Source organism: Trichosurus vulpecula, chromosome 1, assembly GCF_011100635.1.
Source record: "Trichosurus vulpecula isolate mTriVul1 chromosome 1, mTriVul1.pri, whole genome shotgun sequence".
NCBI classification, from domain to species: Eukaryota; Metazoa; Chordata; class Mammalia; order Diprotodontia; family Phalangeridae; genus Trichosurus; species Trichosurus vulpecula.
Window position 1 is genome coordinate 480,470,158 of NC_050573.1, and position 17,858 is coordinate 480,488,015.

Here is a 17,858-nt window from a genome sequence, read left to right on the forward strand (position 1 = left end):
GTCAGTCACCCCCTCAAAATAGCACTAGACATGAGGGTCTCCCGTGGGCCTCAGGGCAACATCAGGATCAGCACAGCACTAGGTAAACTGCCAGGACCTGCAGCCACTGGCACAAGAATTCTGAAACAGTGCTCCTCTCACCCTGGGAGCAGAGATCAATTTTAAAACAAAAGAAAAAGGTTAAAAAAAAAAGATGAGCAAAAAACAACAACAAAAATGATCTGACCATGAAAAGTTATTACGGTGACAGGGAAGACCAAGACACAAACTCAGAAGAGAACAATAATGTCAAAACACTTGTGGGCAAAACCCCAAAGAAAAGTGAGAAGTGATCTGAAGCCCAAAAAGAACTCATAGAAGAGCTCAAAAAGGAGCTTAAAAATCATATAGGAGAGGTAGAAGAAAAATTGGTAAAAGAAATGAGAGTGATGCAACACTGGGAAAAAGAAAAATGCTTAAAAAGTAGAATTGGCCAAATGAGAAAGGTGATTCAAAAATCCACTGAAGAAAACAACTCCTTAAAGAGTATAGTTGGTCAAATGGAAAAGAAAGTACAAAAGCTAATTGAGGAAAACCACTCCTTAAAAGTTAGAATTGGGCAACTGGAAGTTAATAACTCTATGAGACATCAGGAGTCAATCAAACAAATTCAAAAGAATGAAAAAAGGAAGAAAATGTAAAATAACTCATGGGAAAAACAACTGACCTGGAAAATCAAGACACAATATCAGAATCATTGGACTACCTGAAAGCCATTATCAAAAGGAGAACCTGGACAGCATCTTTCAAGAAATTGTTGAGGAAAACTGCCCTGACATCCTGGAACCATAGGACAAAATAGGCACTGAAAGAATCCACTAATCACTCAGGAAATAAATCCCAAAATAAAAACTCCAAGGAACATTATAGCTAAATTTCAGAGTTATCAGATCAAGGAAAAAATATCACAAATGGCCAGAAAGAAATAATTCAAATATTGGAGTCACAATCAGGATCACACAGGACTTGGCAGCTGCAACATTAAAGGATCCAAAGTCATGGAACATGATATTCCAGAGGGCAAAGGAGCCAGGACTATAACCAAGAATCACTTACCGAACAAAATTAAATATAATACATCAAAGGAAAAAGTGGTCATTCAATGAAATAGAAAAATTTCAAGCTTTCATAAGGAAAAGACCAGAACTAAACCAAAAATCTGACCTCTAATAGACCCAAGAGAAGCATAAGCAGGTGAAAACAGAAAAGAAAACATAAGGGATTCAATAGAGCCAAAATGTTTACATCCCTACATGGGAAAATGACACGTGATTTTTTGAAAATTGTATCACTCATAGTACAACTAGAAGTAATAGATATAAATAGAGGTTATGGGTATAAGGTGAATATGAAGAAATGACATAAAAATTAAGGGATGAGAAAGATGAGTACACTGGATGCAGATAGAAGGGACAGGTAGAATGGTGTAAATTATTTCACATGAAGAGGCAAGAAAGACCTATTACAGTGGAGGGGAAGATGGGACGGAGGAGGCAAGGAGCATCACTTGAGCCTTACTCTCACCTGTATTGGCTCAAAGAAAGAATAATATAAATCAGGAGTGGAGAACCTGTGGCCTTCTAGGTCCTTAGGTGTGGCCTTTTGACTGAGCCCAAGTTTTACAGAATTCTTTTATTAAGGGGATTTGTTCTGTAAAGTTTGGATTTAGTCAAAGGCCTACACTTGAGGACTTAGAGGGCCACATGTGACCTTGAGGCTACAGGTTCCCCCCTCCTGATATACACAATCAGCTGAACATAGAAATCTATCTTACCTGACAGTAAAGTAGGAGGGGAGGAGATTAAGAAGGGGTTTGGGACTGACAGAAGGGAGGGCAAATCAGATGAGGTGGTAGACAGAAACAAAACACTGGTGAGGTGGGCAAGGGTGAAAGGAGAGAGCAGACAGACAGGAGGAAGAATAGCACAGAGGGAAATACACAGGTAGTAATCTTAATTGTGAATGGGAATGGGATGAAGTCTCCCATAAAACAGAAGTGGGTAGCAAAGTAGATAAAAAACAGAATCCAACAATATGCTGCTTACAAGAAACACACCTGAAGCAGAGAGACACACACAGGGTAAAGCTAAGGGGCTGAAGTAAACTCTATCATGCTTCAGGTGAAGTAAAAAAAGCAGGGGCAGCAATCCTCATCTCAGACAAAGTAAAAGCAAAAATAGATCTAGTGAAAAGAGGTAAGGAAAGAAACTACATCTTGCTAAAAAGGTACCATAGGTAATGAAGCAATCAAATTAGAAGAGCAAGGAATATTCTACCTGTCAGTTCTATGGGGGAGGGAAGAATTCATGACCAAACAAGAGATAAAGAGCATTACAAAATGTAGAACAGATAATTTTGATCATATTAAATTGAAAAGCTTTTAAACAAAAACCAATGCAACCATGATTAGATAAAAAGCAGAAAACAGGGGAACAATCTTTACAGCAAATATCTCTGATAAAAGCCTCATTTCTCAAATATATACAAAAATGAATCAAATTTATGAGAATACAAGCCATTCTCCAATTGATAGATGGTCAAGGGACATGAACAGGTAGTTTTCAGATGATGGAATCAAAGATATCTATAGGCACATGGAGAAGTGCTCTAAATCACTCTTGATTAGAGAAATGCAAATTAAATCAACTCTGAAATACCACCTATACCAATCAGATTGGCTAATATGACAAAAAAGGAAAAGGATAAATGTTGGAGAGGATGTGGGAATATTGGGACACTAATGCACTGTTGGTGGCATTGAGAACTGACCCAACCATTCTGGAGAACAATTTGGAACTATGCCCAAAGGGCAACCAAACTGTGCATACCCTTTGACCCAGCAATGACACTACTCAGTCTGTACACCAAAAGGATCATAAAAAAGGGAAAAGGACTACATGTGCAAATATATTTATAGCAGCCCTACTTGTGGTGGCAAATTATTGGAAACTGAGGGGATACACATCAATTTGGGGAATAGCTGAACAAGCTGCCGTATATGAATGTAATACAATACTATTTTGCAATCAGAAACAGTGAACAGGCACATTTCAGAAAAACCTGGAAAAATTTGTATGAACTGATGCAAAATGAAATGAGCAGAAGCAGAAAAACACTGTATGAGTCACATCTTGTGATAATCAACTATGAATGACTTAGCTTTCCTCACAAACACAATGATCCAAAAAAAGTACAAAGAACTTGAAAAGGAAAATACTATCCATATCCAGATAATCTAGAACTGATGGATTCTGAATGCAAATCGAAGCATTTTTTTCACTTTCTCGTATTCTTTTTTTCCTTTTGATCTGTTTCTTCTTCCACAACTGTGATGAATATGGAATTATGTTTTATATGATAGCATATGTACAAACTATTTCAAACTGCCTACTATTTTCAGAAGAGAGGGACGAGAAAAATTTGGAACTCAAAATCTTGTAAACAATGCTAAAAGTTTTCTTGATATGTAATTGTGGGGGAAAAATACTAATTTACAAAAGATAAAGGGAAATGAGCCTTACAGGATTGTTTGGTTGCTTAGTCATTGTTCTTTATTCTCAAAGAGGTTCAAAATGACATCACTATGGGAGAGCTGAGGTACAGTGACTGTGGCTGATCAGACCAAAATGAGGTCAGAAGCTTTGCACAAATAGTCTAGACAAACATTTGGAGTGGGGATGTCTATAAATTTGTGCACCTCGTGTTTCTTTTGAGCTACTGCAATTGTGCTTTGCTTATAGAGCACAGTGACTTCTTTGATGCAGGCATGCCATTCTGGGCACTCCTTTGCCAGTATCTACATGTCATGCAATTGATTCCAAAGTTCTCAGAGAGAACTTGAGTCTCTTTGTACTGATTCTTCTGAGCACCATATGAATGCTTGCCTTGTTTGAGTTCTCCTTAAAATTGTCTTTTAGGCAAATGTACATTTGACATTCAAATGCTGCCTGCCACTAAGACATGCTCTCTGTAGCAGAATTTGAATGCTTGGCAGTTTAGCTTGAGAAAGGACTTCAGGGTCTGGTACTTTATCTTGCCAGATGATCTTTAGAATCTTCCTAAGACAAGTCAAATAGAAGCAATTCAGGTTCCTGGAATGATGCTGGTACACTGCCCAGGTTTCACAAGCACACAAAAATGAAGTCAGCACAACGGCTCTGTAGACCTTCAGTTTGGCAGGAAGTCTAATATCTCTTCTCTCCCACACTTTCCTTCAGAGCCTCACAAACAATGAGCTAGCTCCGGCAATGTGTGTGTTAACCTAATTATCTATGTGTATATCTCTGGAAAGTACACTGCCAAGGTAAGTGCACATATCCACAGCATTCAGTATTTCTCTATTTGCTGTAACCAATGGTTCTACATATGGTCTGGTGTTGGCTGGCAGAAAACCCGTGTTTTCTTGGCGTTAACTGTTAGGTCAAAATTAGCACAAACGGCAGAAGATAGATTTATACTTTGTTGCATCTTGGCCTCAAAGGATGATTGAGTGCACAATCATCTGTGAGCAAAAAATCACATACCAATTCTCCATCCACTTTGGTCTTGGCCTTTTTTTGAGGGGGGAAGGCAGGGCAATTGGGGTTAAGTGATTTGCCCAAGGTCACACAGCTAGTAAGTGTGTCAAGTGTCTGAGGCCAGATTTGAACTCAGGTTCTCCTGACTCCAGAGCCAGTGCTCTACTCACTGTGCCACCAAGCTGTACCGCTTACAGCCTTTTCAAATTAAATAATTCACAGTCAGCGTGGTAGTTGACCTTGATGACATTTTCATCCTTATTGAAAGCATCTGACAACACCATGTGGAAAAGCATCAGAGCAAGCAAACACCCCTGCTTCACTCCATTTCTGGTGGGAGAGTATCATCCATGATCCAGAACCAGTGCAAGCATGAAACTGACGTACAATACTGACAAACTTCTCTGGGCACCCAATTTTGCCCTCATGACTGAAAGTAACAAAAGCCTTGGTCAGACTGATGAAATGCTCTTGGCATTTCTCCTGGAGTTGACAGGCAGCAAACACCATATCAAATGTTCCTCACTTTCTGAAGCAAAACTAGCTCTCAGGTAGATAACCATCTTCCAGGTGAAGGATCAGCTTATCAAAGAGGACAAAGAATTTTGCCAGCAATGCAGAAGAGAGGGACTTCCCTCTTCCCCTTTGTGATTGTCACCCAACAATGTATTTCCTTTGCCTTTACAGAGACTGACAATGGAAACACCCCTGAGGGAAAAATCTCCTCTTGATATGTAACCCATAAAATGCAGTTAAATGCTGCTTTCTTAGAGATGAATGAGTTATCCTGTTGGTAAACCCTGTGGAGTTCTTTCCTGTTTAGCTGCTTCTGAGTATCTCCATAGTTTTTGTCAAATCAATCTTGATGTTTATGGGTGTTCTACCCCAGATGAGTAAATGTGGGACTGTATACCAAATCTCTGAAAGTTGTCCACTCCTTTTCTTCTTCTCTGTTGCCAACCATGTATTAGCTCAGTTTTTCCTCCAAATTAGCAACAAATTATTCCCACTGGGAGAATTGCTCTAATCTGTCGACATTAAGTCTTCTGGTACTTGTCTTTCCTTAGGCCCCCACTTTTGTTGAATGAAAGTTTAGCTTGGAGAGGATAAGCCTATGACCAGTCCAGCACTCTGTGCCATACATTGCTTTTGTCACTCTCACATCCTATCTGTGTGTTCTCCTTACAATGACACAGTCTATTAAATACTGTGTGCTGCAAGGGTGCACCCACACAGCTTCATTTTACTTAGGTAAATGGAAGAGAGTGTTGGTGATAAGAAAGCCATGAGATATACAAGTTCTCAGTAGGAAGTGACCATTGCTGTTGCTATTTCTGACTCCATTTCTCCCAAGGACTCCTTACCATGTCTGGTGGTCTGTGCCTACTCTTACATTACTGTCACCCAGAATTATACGTTTGTCCTCTTTTGGCACAGTAACGATGAGGGCCTCCAGATTTTCATAAAAATTTTTCTTTGACCTCATTAGGGTTCATCATATTAGGAGTATACATACTGATGATGATGGTATGGAGCTTTCCTGTAAGTAGCAATCATTTTTTTCATGAGCCTGTTGTTCACTCCTCTTGGTAGGCATACAAGCTTCTTGACTAGATTAGTTTTGATTGAAAAACCTATGTCAGCTTAATAGTGCTCTCTTTCAATGTGGCCACTCTAGAAAAATGTATATCCAACCCCAGCTTTGGTAAGCTAGCCTTCGTTTGCCAGCCTCGTTTCACTCAGGGCTACAATTTGGATGTGATACCTGCTGAGTTCTCTCACAACAAGATGTGTTTGTCTTTCAGGTCTACTGCATTTCATGTTGTCCATAAGTGTGCGCACATTCCATGTACCAACAGATAGTAGAATCATCTCTTTAAAAGTTTTTGTGCATTTTTGTGTGTTTCCACCACAGGGAGAGATCCCTGCCAGCCAAGGTAAGCAGGCTAGGGTTATCTTAGGTGAAGCAGGCAATTTTGAAGATACCTTTTCTAGTCCTTCCTCATGACAGGTGTGCAGTGTGGTCCTTCAAAAAGACTGCTCAGACAACCAGAGGCTGCCAAATCCCACTGCTTCTTCAGTACAGTGAGATGATTGTATGGCACAGGCCACCTGTCTTCAGGATTGTGACTACAACTCCCAGTGTATCTGCACATGTTCCTTTATCATGTGCCTGTCACCACATCACGCTGAGGTAGGTAAAAATTGTAAAATGATATGGGTGATATCTTTTTATTTGCACATAAATTGGATTTACTTGTGGCAGAGTTATACAAAGTCATTGGCCTCACTCTCTTCCAGAGTCATCAACGTCCAGTGGCAAGACAAAAGTCAAGATGACCGTCAATGGCCCAGTATGCAGTGGATGGCCTTGGTGTCTTTGATGTCTAACCAAGCTCTAAGCGCTCCATGGTGCCTGCTTCTACCACCTTCATAGTCAATGGAACAAATTATCCTCACTGCCCATTCCACCAGGGCAAGTCTTCACATGCCTGGCAACAACCTATCTGTTGGAACAGTTTACTGGGATGTGGCCACTGTGCATGCTTCTTGAAGCTTCTTGAAGCCAAAGGTGAGAGATGGGTGAATCCATGGGAACCAAAGGTGGAAAGCTGTGCTAAAAAAGGATTTGGTAGCTCTCAAATCAGAGGTACCAGTCTTCTCTGAATTCACCCTACACACCGTTACAGTATAAGGATATATGGAAAAGCATTTTAAAGCACTTAATATGTACAAAGAACTGTGCAAAGAGCTGGAAAAACAAATAGAAAAGCCAGGCAGTCAGCACTTTCAGGTACAGTCTAATAGGGGGCCCACACATATTTCAGGTCCCAGAGAAATTCAAGAACAACAAACAACAACAATAAAATGATCCTCAGAGTGCAATGGTAAAGCAGGTGGTAATGCATCTCCTTTAATGTTATTTCCATAAATGAAACTAGATCTGTTTCTAATGCTAAGGCTTTTCTTTTATGAGAACTTTCTTTTCTGAGTGTTTAGTAGATTTGACTGCTGAAGAGGCAAGGGCTACAACATATATGGAGTAAGTTGCCAGGTCACATGTATATGAATTGCCTCCCTGGACAAAGGTTCTTCGTGCCATGTTGAAAGCAGGGTCAATGATCTTGGGGATACTATTATTCCCTGTGTTCCTGGACTCAGAATCTAGTACTGTTTCCACCAGTCTGAGGAGAGGTAGTAATACAGATAGTTTGATCTTTGTGTTCATTATTCTAATCAGATCATATATAATTTTTCCTGAAAGTTTAAGAAACCATACTTAGTTATTACTGATTTTATGCAAGGATTATGTCACCACTACTCTTTTAAATTGGAAGTTTCCATTCCTAGTATTTCTAGCTTATTCTCATTTAGTGTGTACCACTTAGTCTTAAAACTGGTGAGCATCAAAAAAGTTGGCCTTACCAATGCAATTTTCACTTTTTACTTCATAACCTGGAGGGAAGATGTATTGAAATGATCCTTCCAGGTTCAGACAGGCACCAGGAGAACAAGAGCCCAGAAAGGTAACAAGTTCATTAGTTTCTTGAGCAAGCGAGTGAGCAAGAGAGAGAGACAGAGAGAGAGAGAGAGAGAGAGAGAGAGAGAGAGAGAGATTTTAAACATATGACAGATATTGCAAATAGCTTCCTGCAGAGTGATAGCAACAGAAATTCCATATAGGTAAATTGATCATTTTAGTCATTAAATACTCTAGGCAAATATAGATAGCAAATTTCATACTTGGCCTTAGAAGCCTTTTATTAACTTATTTCCTCTGCCTTCTTTCATGGAGATAGGGTAGCCTCAAGCTTTGACAGTACTATTGTGTACTTTTAATTATCCATCTATCTATCTATCCATCTATCTATCTGTCTATCTGTCTGCCTGCCTTTGTACTCTGTCCATTATCCATTGTATACTTCTAATAATCAAATTATTGATTCAACTTAAAATTCTACCAATATGCACATATTTTGAATGGTTCACTCGATTTTTCTACCTTTTTAAAAACACATTTTCTTTATTTTCAACAAAGGATTTTTCTAGTGAGTATTTTTGAGGAATCCTTACCAATGAAATTTTTGCCATCAGGAGTAAGTTCATATCCTTCATTACACAAAAATTTGAAAGAGCCAGTTTCATTAAAGCATTGCCCATTTCTACACACCTGTCCAAAAAATGAACTGCACTCATCTATATCTGTAAGAAAACACAAGGTTACTTTAGTGGATAATTAACTTTTAGAGGCAAAAAACCTTTAGGGATAGTTATTTAGAATGTTGAAATATATGCCACATTACACCTAAAATATGCATTAATACCACTGTAATTTAAAAATAGCTAGGAAACAAATAAATAGCTAGGAAAGCAAGCATCGGTTTCTGGCATTAGAAGCTTAAGAAGGAATCCTTCTGTGCCTAATATCTTCTTTTTAGGGCGAATGTGTAAGGACTTAATTTGATACTCTAAAATGCAAATTTCATTATTCTACGTTTCGGACTGATACACCCAGATCTATACTAAAAAATTAACAGCCTTTACTCTGGCAAAGAATTTTAGCCATATAAAAGACAGTAAGTACTACACAGAACATTTTGGATTGCGTATAGAATTTACGTATATGCTAAATTCACAGTGGATTTAGAAACTAAGAATGTAAAATGTTCCGTTTTTCACCAAAGGTTAGAGCTGGCTCCATATCAGTAAATTTTAAAGTGTTTTAAAAATGTACTTTAATTAAAAGTACACCCTTTCATACTCTTCAGCTGAAATAATGATATCAGAAACTATAGTCAATGGTCTACCTGGTGGGAGTTGAATGAAATACTCTTAAACATTTACTAATACACAGAATTTTTTAAAAGGTACAGAAAAAGTATATAGAGATATGACAAGTAAAAGAACAATAAAGAAAAAAGGGTCACAGAAGGGAGAAGTAAGTCCTCCATCTACATCATCTCAGATTACATTTTCTAGCATAGCAGGGAATTACTGAACAAAATCTATGACTGGTGACAAAGGGAATATCCATCTAAACCTCTGAAAATATTTGGAAAATTCAGAGAGCTGAAATATACAATTATTAATCTGCATAAAAGTGGTTTTTAAAATTATTTTTCATCGTAACTTTTAATTTCTTTTTTTAAAACATTAGGTATCTTGGGGACCTAACCACTACTTAACACAATTTTATTTTGTGGAAAAAAAACAAAAACAAAACAAAAAATACTGAGTTCCAAACAACTAAGGGACATATAAAATTTTAGAATATGATCTATTCACAAGTTGAGGACAGCCTGTATTCAAAAATCAAAGAGAAATGGATCAAAGGATTATAGATATAGAGCTGGAAGGTCCTTAGTTTTACAGATGAAGAAGCTAAGGACCAGAGAGATTACAATGAAGAAATTGAGACCCAGAAAGCTTAAAAATCACATAACTAGTAAGTTTCTGAGGCAGAATTTGAACTCAGGTCTTCCTAACTTCACATTCAGCACTCTTTCCTCTCTATCACTAAATTTCAAAGCATGGTCTGGGGACTGCTGGTAATACTCAAGACCCTTTAAGGATCCATAAGATCAAAACTATTTTTATAAAAATACCAAAATATCTTAATTCTCTAATGTGGTTAATATCATGGATATAACCCATGCAAATAAAAGCTGTTGGGTAAGTACTCAATCATTTTTAAGAATGAGGAAATAGGTCCTGAGACCAAAAAGTACCACTGTCTCACACTATGCTTCACAAAGCTTAAAATTTTCACTGGTTAAAATAACGAGGGCAAAGCTCTTCCTTGGCTGTATACAAAAGTTCTTAGAGCCTGAATATATTCAGTACTTTGAAATTTTTCTTTTGAAACTAAATTCCTTAAATAATGAAGAAATTAGAAGTTAAAACAGTATACATTGACTACAATTGTATAAAAGGGTTACAATTGCATGCAGAGGAATAAATGGATACAGAATAAAAAAAGACCTGGAAGAAAGGGCTGAGTTCAAATTACATCTCTCACCCTACCTGAGCAATCTTGGGCAAGTCACTTAACTTCCTTGGGCCTCAGTTTCCTCATCTGCAAAATGAGGGGGTTGTATAAGACTCACTCTGAGGTTCCTTCCAACTCTAATTTTATGATCTTATGATCTACTGTTTTGACTGAATTGATTGATGAATGGCCTTTCCATTTAATTTCTTGCCTACCTAACAGAAGAGATTGATACAAATTGTAATTCTAATTACAGTCATTCTTTTTAAAAATTATTTCCTATTTACCCTGAATATAGCTGGCTTTGTATATATATATATATATGTATATATATATGTTTACATGTTGTCTCCCCATTGGATCATAAGCACCTTCAGGGCAGATACTGTCTTTTGCCTCTTTTCGTATCCCCAAAATTTACCACAGTGTCAGGCACAGAGTAGGCTTTTATAAATGTTTACTGAACAATTATGATTGATCTAAACATATTATAGTTATGTAATATAAAATCATTTACAATAATAATTTTCATCTTAATTTCATTTCTCATACAGTATCTTGTGTTACAATTGAATGGACTGGAAAGAAAAAAGAGGTAGATTTAAGTGCTTACCTAGACAGTCACTATTATGAGTAAGTTCAAACCCTGGGTAGCAAAGACAGTTGTAGGATCCAACTGTGCTTTTGCACATTCCATTTCCACACAGATGATGCTCACATTCATCGACATCTACAAAGAAACATTTATATAAAGGAACTGTTTTTCTCCATGTTGAATACAGTATGACCATTAACAAATTCTATCTATGCATTAATTTGCTTTTGTTTATTAAAACCTCACAAATGAGATTAATTGAAGAAAAGTCAAGTATGGATCACTGAAAATTCTGAATTACAGAAATTTTTAGTAATGTGATGATTGTTTTTTGGAACATAAAATAGCTAGAACTATGGTAACAATGTGTACCTTTAGGGGACCTCCTGAGTTAGTAAACAGAAAAAACAAAAGCTATGTATAATTAGCATGAACTTAAACATATTAGTGGGTAAATAGTTCTTCCAAAGAAGAAACTTTTTTTTTCTGGTGAGGCCATGACCATTAATCATTTTAAATATTTTCCAGGAAACCTTGTTCATATTATTAGTGTGTTTAGCAAACCTCTACTTAATAGAGATTAATGTGACCTCACTGATCTCCAAATCAAAATGGTCACATAGTATAAATTTGAAGGGCCAAATTCAAAGAATAACACTATAAATGAGTAATCACATTATAGTTGTTTCCAATAAACTTCTCAAAGAATCTAATAAAGAACTTAAGTAGAGTTGACTCAGCTTTGGTGAAAGGCACAGAACTTCATGCCTCTAGTTTCTATTGAATTACAATGAATGAATTTATGCGAAAAGATTTATCAAGCACTTATTCTGATACTTAAAAACTGCTACAAAGGTAATTAATTTAACTTCTCTGACCCTTAATTTCTTCACCTGTAAAATGGAGATAAAATAATAACTCTAGCAATTAACTAACCTAAAACACACTGCAAACTTTAAAATGCTATATATTTTATGTATTTCCTTTTTAAAATACCAACCTGTTCTTGACATAGGCTTCCCTTCCCCTTGTAACAACAACAAAAATTAAGCAAAACTGACCAATACAGTAACCATATCTAACAACACATGCTTCTGCATCCATATTCTCCCACCTCTCTCCCAACAGGAGGATGCTCTTTTTTTAATCACATGTTTAATGGAATCAAATTGGTCATTGCATTAATGTTTATTTAATTGTTTTCATTTAGATTATTGCAATAATGCAATAGTCTGTTCTGTTTCTGCTACCTTCAGCCACTTAGGTTTATAATCTTGGATTCTGACCTTTTCTTCATCTCACATATCCAATCAGTGGCCAGATCTTCTTATGTCCACCTTCCCAAGATCTCGCAATCTAAACCCCTGCTCCGTAGTCACAACTACCACTTTACTTCAGGTCCTCACTACCTTTTGCCTAGATTATTCCAACAGCCTAGCTGATCTCCCTGCCTCAAGTCTTTCCCCACTCCAGTCTATCTGCTGCCAGATTTCTTTTCCTTAAAGCACAGATCTGAACATGCAACTTCCCTATATTAATAAGGGTTTCCTATTGCCTTTATGATAAAATGTTGATTTATTCCAACAGTCTTGAAGGTTACTGAAGCAGGTGCTCTTGATGGGGTGTTTGGGTGCCTGTGCTTGGACCCAAGTTCCAAAATCACATCTCTCCCTAGCCTCAAAACATTGGCCCTAGCAGTTTCTCTCTGGCAAAGCAGGACGTCATGCCCTAGCAAAACACTTAAATCTCCTCCTGACACAGTAGCCAGCAGCACTTATAGAATTTATTAGTTTGACCAGTTGTATATGTGCTGAACTGGCTCTGTACTGAGTCATAACAATATTTACTATTCACTGACCTATCATATGCATGCTAGACCTAGACATATGTATACTCCCTTACATTCATTTTGTCTAACAAGACATTTATGGAAGCAGCCTGGGTATTTCCCAGTCAACCATAACCATTAGTTGACTTAGTGATGTTTCAGGCCTAAAACCACACCTCCATGTAGGGGCACATCCCCCACCCCAGGCTATTTCCCAGTGAACTCTGCATAAGATACCTGCACAGCAGATACAAAAATTGCATGTTCCTTTAAGAACTGACCACCCCTTAACCACTCCCTAATGCCACCCCCAAAAAGCTAATTAGCATATTTGGCATGTTTTACACCAAAATATCCTACATAAACTTTACCTGTACCCCTGTAAGGCTGCAGATTCCCTAAGAAATCTCGCCCACTGAAAAGCATAATAAGACTTTGCCACCTTGACTTAAAGAATGCTTGAGATCGTGAATTCATTCCAGACAGCCCTGACCCTCTCCAGTGCTTGGGTCCTTGAGGGGTACTCCTCCTCAACTACTCTGGGAACTCCAGTCTTGGGGTTCCCACACTGCATCTTAGTCCTCAACACTATAGACCACTTAGAGCTTAGTGAGACATAATCCACTGCATCCTGAGACATCGCCAGTCATCTTGACTTTTGTCTTGCCAGTGGACTTTGATGACTCATGAAGAGAGAATGGGTCCAGTGACTTTGGACAACTCTGCTTCACTTAAATCCAATTCACTCACAATTCATCACCCTATGATGTCACTGGTCCTCTTTGAAAATTAAGGACGAACAACAAGGATAAAATGTAAACCCCACTGTTTAGCTTTCAAAGCCCTACACAACCTGGCCCTAATCTGCTGTCTCTCAGCTCTGCACATTGTCTCTGGCTATCCACCATGCCTGGAATACTCTCCTCTTTTCTGTGCTGACTACTAAACCCTCTGCCTTCTCAACTAAAATCCTAGCTTTTGCTGGAAATCTTCTCCAGCCCATCTTAATTCTGGTGCCTTACCTCCATCAATTATTTCCTATTTACCCTGTATATAGTTTGCTTTGTATATATTTGTTTCCATGTTATCTTCCCCATTAGATTGTTAGCTCCTTGAGGGCAGGGATTGTCTTTTGCCTCTTTTTGTATCCCTGGCACCAAGTAGATGCTTAATGTTTACTGAATGAATGCTCTCATCTAGGTCCCTGTCATGAGGCAGCATATTAAAGCTGAAAAAATTGTATTCATACTAAGTTTATTAAATTGTATAATTTTTAAAAAACTACATAAATATATTTTTCAAGTACTTTCTCTAGGACATAAATAATTATACATTTCACTAGACAATATTGGAAAAAAGTAGAAATGTTTTGAATACTTTCTCAGGATATAACCATATTACTTGAAGAATAAAAAGATATAATTCTTTATATCCCTATCTTAATTCCCCCATCCTAGGCCTAGTAGCATAAAGTTACGCTGATTATAGGGTCTCAACAAATGATTGAAAAAGCTGTTAAGTTCTTGCAATGTACACGGCACTAAGCTAAGTGCTGGAAACAAAATGCCAGTAAGCAAGACAGACCCTGGCCTCATACTAATGCAGAAGACAATATATATGTAGTAGTGGTCAGGGAGGAATGTTTTAGTTAAAGATGTCAGAGGGAATGGGGATTGGTGCCATAAGGAAATGATTACATATCCTTTTAGGAGTGGAATTAGAGCTGGAAGGATGGTTAGTGGGAGTGAGGGACAATAACGCATGACATGGAGATGGTCAGAGAAGGAAAATGAACAAATGAGTTTCTTGATGTTTTTGGCATAGGGGTGTAGCAGAAATCCATGTTTGAGCTGTCAGTGATTTGACCCCTTTGAGACTTTATTTCTTTGTCTTTATCTATATCTTTATCTGATAATGGGGATAATAATGCCCATACCATCCACCTCACTGTGGACTATTCTGAGAAAAGGGTTTTGTATACCCTAAGGTACTATATAAATGTGAACCCTATTGTACATAATTTCAGTTGAAATTATACTGCTTTTTCTACCTAAATTAATTTACTTATTCAGTGCCATACCAATCAAACTACCAAAAAACTATTTTATAGGGCTAGAAAAAAATAATAACAAAATTTGTCTGGAAGAACAAAAGATCCAGATTATCAAGGGAATTAATAAAAAGAAATGCTAGGGAAGATGGCTTAGCCATACCAGATCTTAAATTGTATTATAAAGTAGCAATCATCAAAACCACTTGGTATGGGCTAAGAAATAGAGGGATGGATCAGGGGAATACGTTAAGTACACAAGACAGAGTAGTCAATGACAATAGTAATCTACTGTTTGATAAACCCAAAGACCCAAGCTTCTGGGATAAGAACTCATTATTTGACAAAAACTGCTGGGAAAACTGGAAAATAATATGGCAGAAACTAGGCACAGATCAATGTCTTACATCACATGCCAAAATAAAGTCCAAACGGGTACATGATTTAGATACAAAGACTGATACTATAAGAAAATTAGGAAAGCAAGGTGTAGTTTACCTGTCAGATTTATGGAGAATGCGGGAATTTACGACCAAACAAGAGATAGAGACCATTATGAAATACAAAATGGATAATTGTGATTACATTAAACAGAAAAGTTTTTGCACAAACAAAACCAATGCGATCAAGATTAGGAGGGAAGCAGAAAATTGGGAAAGAATTTTTACACCCAGTGTCTCTGCTAACGGCCTCATTTCTAAAATATATAGAGAAATGAGTCAAATTTATAAGAATACAAGTCATGTCCCAATTGAGAAATGGTCAAAGGATATGAACAGGCAGTTTTCAAATGAAGAAATTAAAGCTCTCTAAAATCATATGACAAAATACTCTAAATCACTATTGATAAGAGAAATATACATCAAAACAATTCTTAGGTACAACATCACACCTATCAGATTGGCTAACACGGCAAAACAGGAAAATTGTAAATGCTGGAGAAGATGTGGGAAAATTGAAACACTAATTCATTGTTGGTGGAGTTGTGAACTGATCCAACCATTCTGGAGAGCAATTTGGAACTATGCCCAAAGGGCATAGTTTGACCCAGCAATACCACTTCTAGGGCTGTATTTCAAAGAGATCATAAAAAGTGGGAAAAGGGCCCACATGTACAAAAATATTTATAGCAGCTCTTTCTGTGGTGACCAAGAATTAGAAATTGAGGAGATGCCCATCAACTGAAGAATGGTTGACCAAGTTGTGGTATATGAATGTAATGGAATACTAATGTGCTATAAGAAATGATGAGCACGTAGACTTCAGAAAAACCCGGAAAGACCTGTGTGAACTAATGCTGAGTGAGGGGAATAGAACCAGGAGAACATTATACACAGTAATGGCCACACTGTGTGATGACCGACTGATAGATTTAGCTCTTCTCAGCAATGCAAGGACGTAAAACAACTCCAAAAGACTCATGGTGGAAAATGCCATCCCCATCCAGAGAAAGAAATATGGAGTCTGAATGCAGATCAAATCATACCATTTGCTCTCTTTTTTGTTTTGTTTTGTTTTTTTCTTTCTCATGGCTCCTCCCATTCAAATTCTTCTATACAACATCACTAATGTGAAAATATGTTTAATAAGAAGGTATATGTAAAGCCTATATCAGATTGCATGCTATCTTGGGATGGGGAGAGAGGATGGAGGTGTAGAAAATTTAAAACTTATCGAAGTGAAGGTTGAAAACTAAAAATAAATTAATTTATAAAAAATAAAAAAGTTCATCAAATATGTTCAGTGTTTGCTTTTTCATTTCCTTCAGTGTCTGTATCTTCTAAAGTCCAACTCTGACACCTTATCTTTCTTGACCTATCTGCAATGTGTGACACCGTTGATCATCATCTTCTCCTAGATACTGTCCTCTCCGAGTTTTCATGACAATGCTCTCTTCTGGTTCTTAAGGTCTGGGTCAGCTCTTGCAGGTCCTATGCTGACTTGCTAAAACTATGCTAAAGCAGTTCTGAGTATGGGTCTGGCCAAGGACCAGCCGGACAAAGTACAGGGAAGCTCACAAGTACACCGGTAGGCAGGACATGTATTTGTCAGCCACAGCTACACTAAATGATTATCAGTGTCATACATCATTACACTTGAATTTGAATAGTGGCTGTGAAGCTTTGGCTAAGTCATTCAGCTAGCCAGGAAGTCAATCTTACCTGTAAAAGGAGGGTAATCATAGATCCTTAAAAGTATTCACTATGTAACATATGTAAAATAATAACAGTAATAAAATGACAATAATAACGAAAACAAAGCATTAAGGTATGAAGAGTAACTAAATACCTTTGGCATTATTTGAATTTTAATGGATGCCAGTAGCAATGTATGGTGGCGAGAGTTGGACTATAAAGAGAGCTAAGGGCTGCAAAGTTGATGCTTTTGAATTGTGGGGCTGGAGTAGACTTTTGAGAGTCCCCTGCATAGAAAGGAGGTCATGTCAGTCAATACTTAAAAAAATTAATTTGAGCTATTCCTTGGAGGGTCAAATACTGAAGCTGAAGCCACTTAATGAGAAGATGAAAGTCACTGGAAAAGACCCTGATGTTGGGAATGATTGGAGGCAAAAGGAAAAGGGGATGACAGAGTCATGAAAACACCAAACATGAGCTTGGACAGACCTTCAAGAGAGAGCAGAAGATAGGAGGGCCTGCCATGCTATGGTCAACGGGATCACACAGCGTTGGGCATGACTGAACAGGACAACAGCCTAAAAGTTGCTTAAAGTAGCTGCAAAAAAGGAAAGACTAGAATGCCAGGGTTATCTCTGATGAATAGAGAGGTAAAAATTTTAGTTATTGATACTTTTAACAGAAAACTGAGATGCAGTCCAACAT

The 17,858-nt window shown here is 37.6% G+C and overlaps 1 protein-coding gene across 1 annotated transcript in view; it reads right to left on the minus strand.

Moving 5' to 3' along the window:
- The window catches only part of LOC118840222 (fibrillin-2-like), a 154,462-nt gene that overhangs the window by 82,078 nt on the left and 54,526 nt on the right, over window positions 1-17,858 (minus strand). The window contains 3 exon segments of the mRNA XM_036747721.1: window positions 7,983-8,102; window positions 8,631-8,759; window positions 11,159-11,275. Of these exon segments, the coding sequence (XP_036603616.1) occupies window positions 7,983-8,102; window positions 8,631-8,759; window positions 11,159-11,275 (366 nt within the window).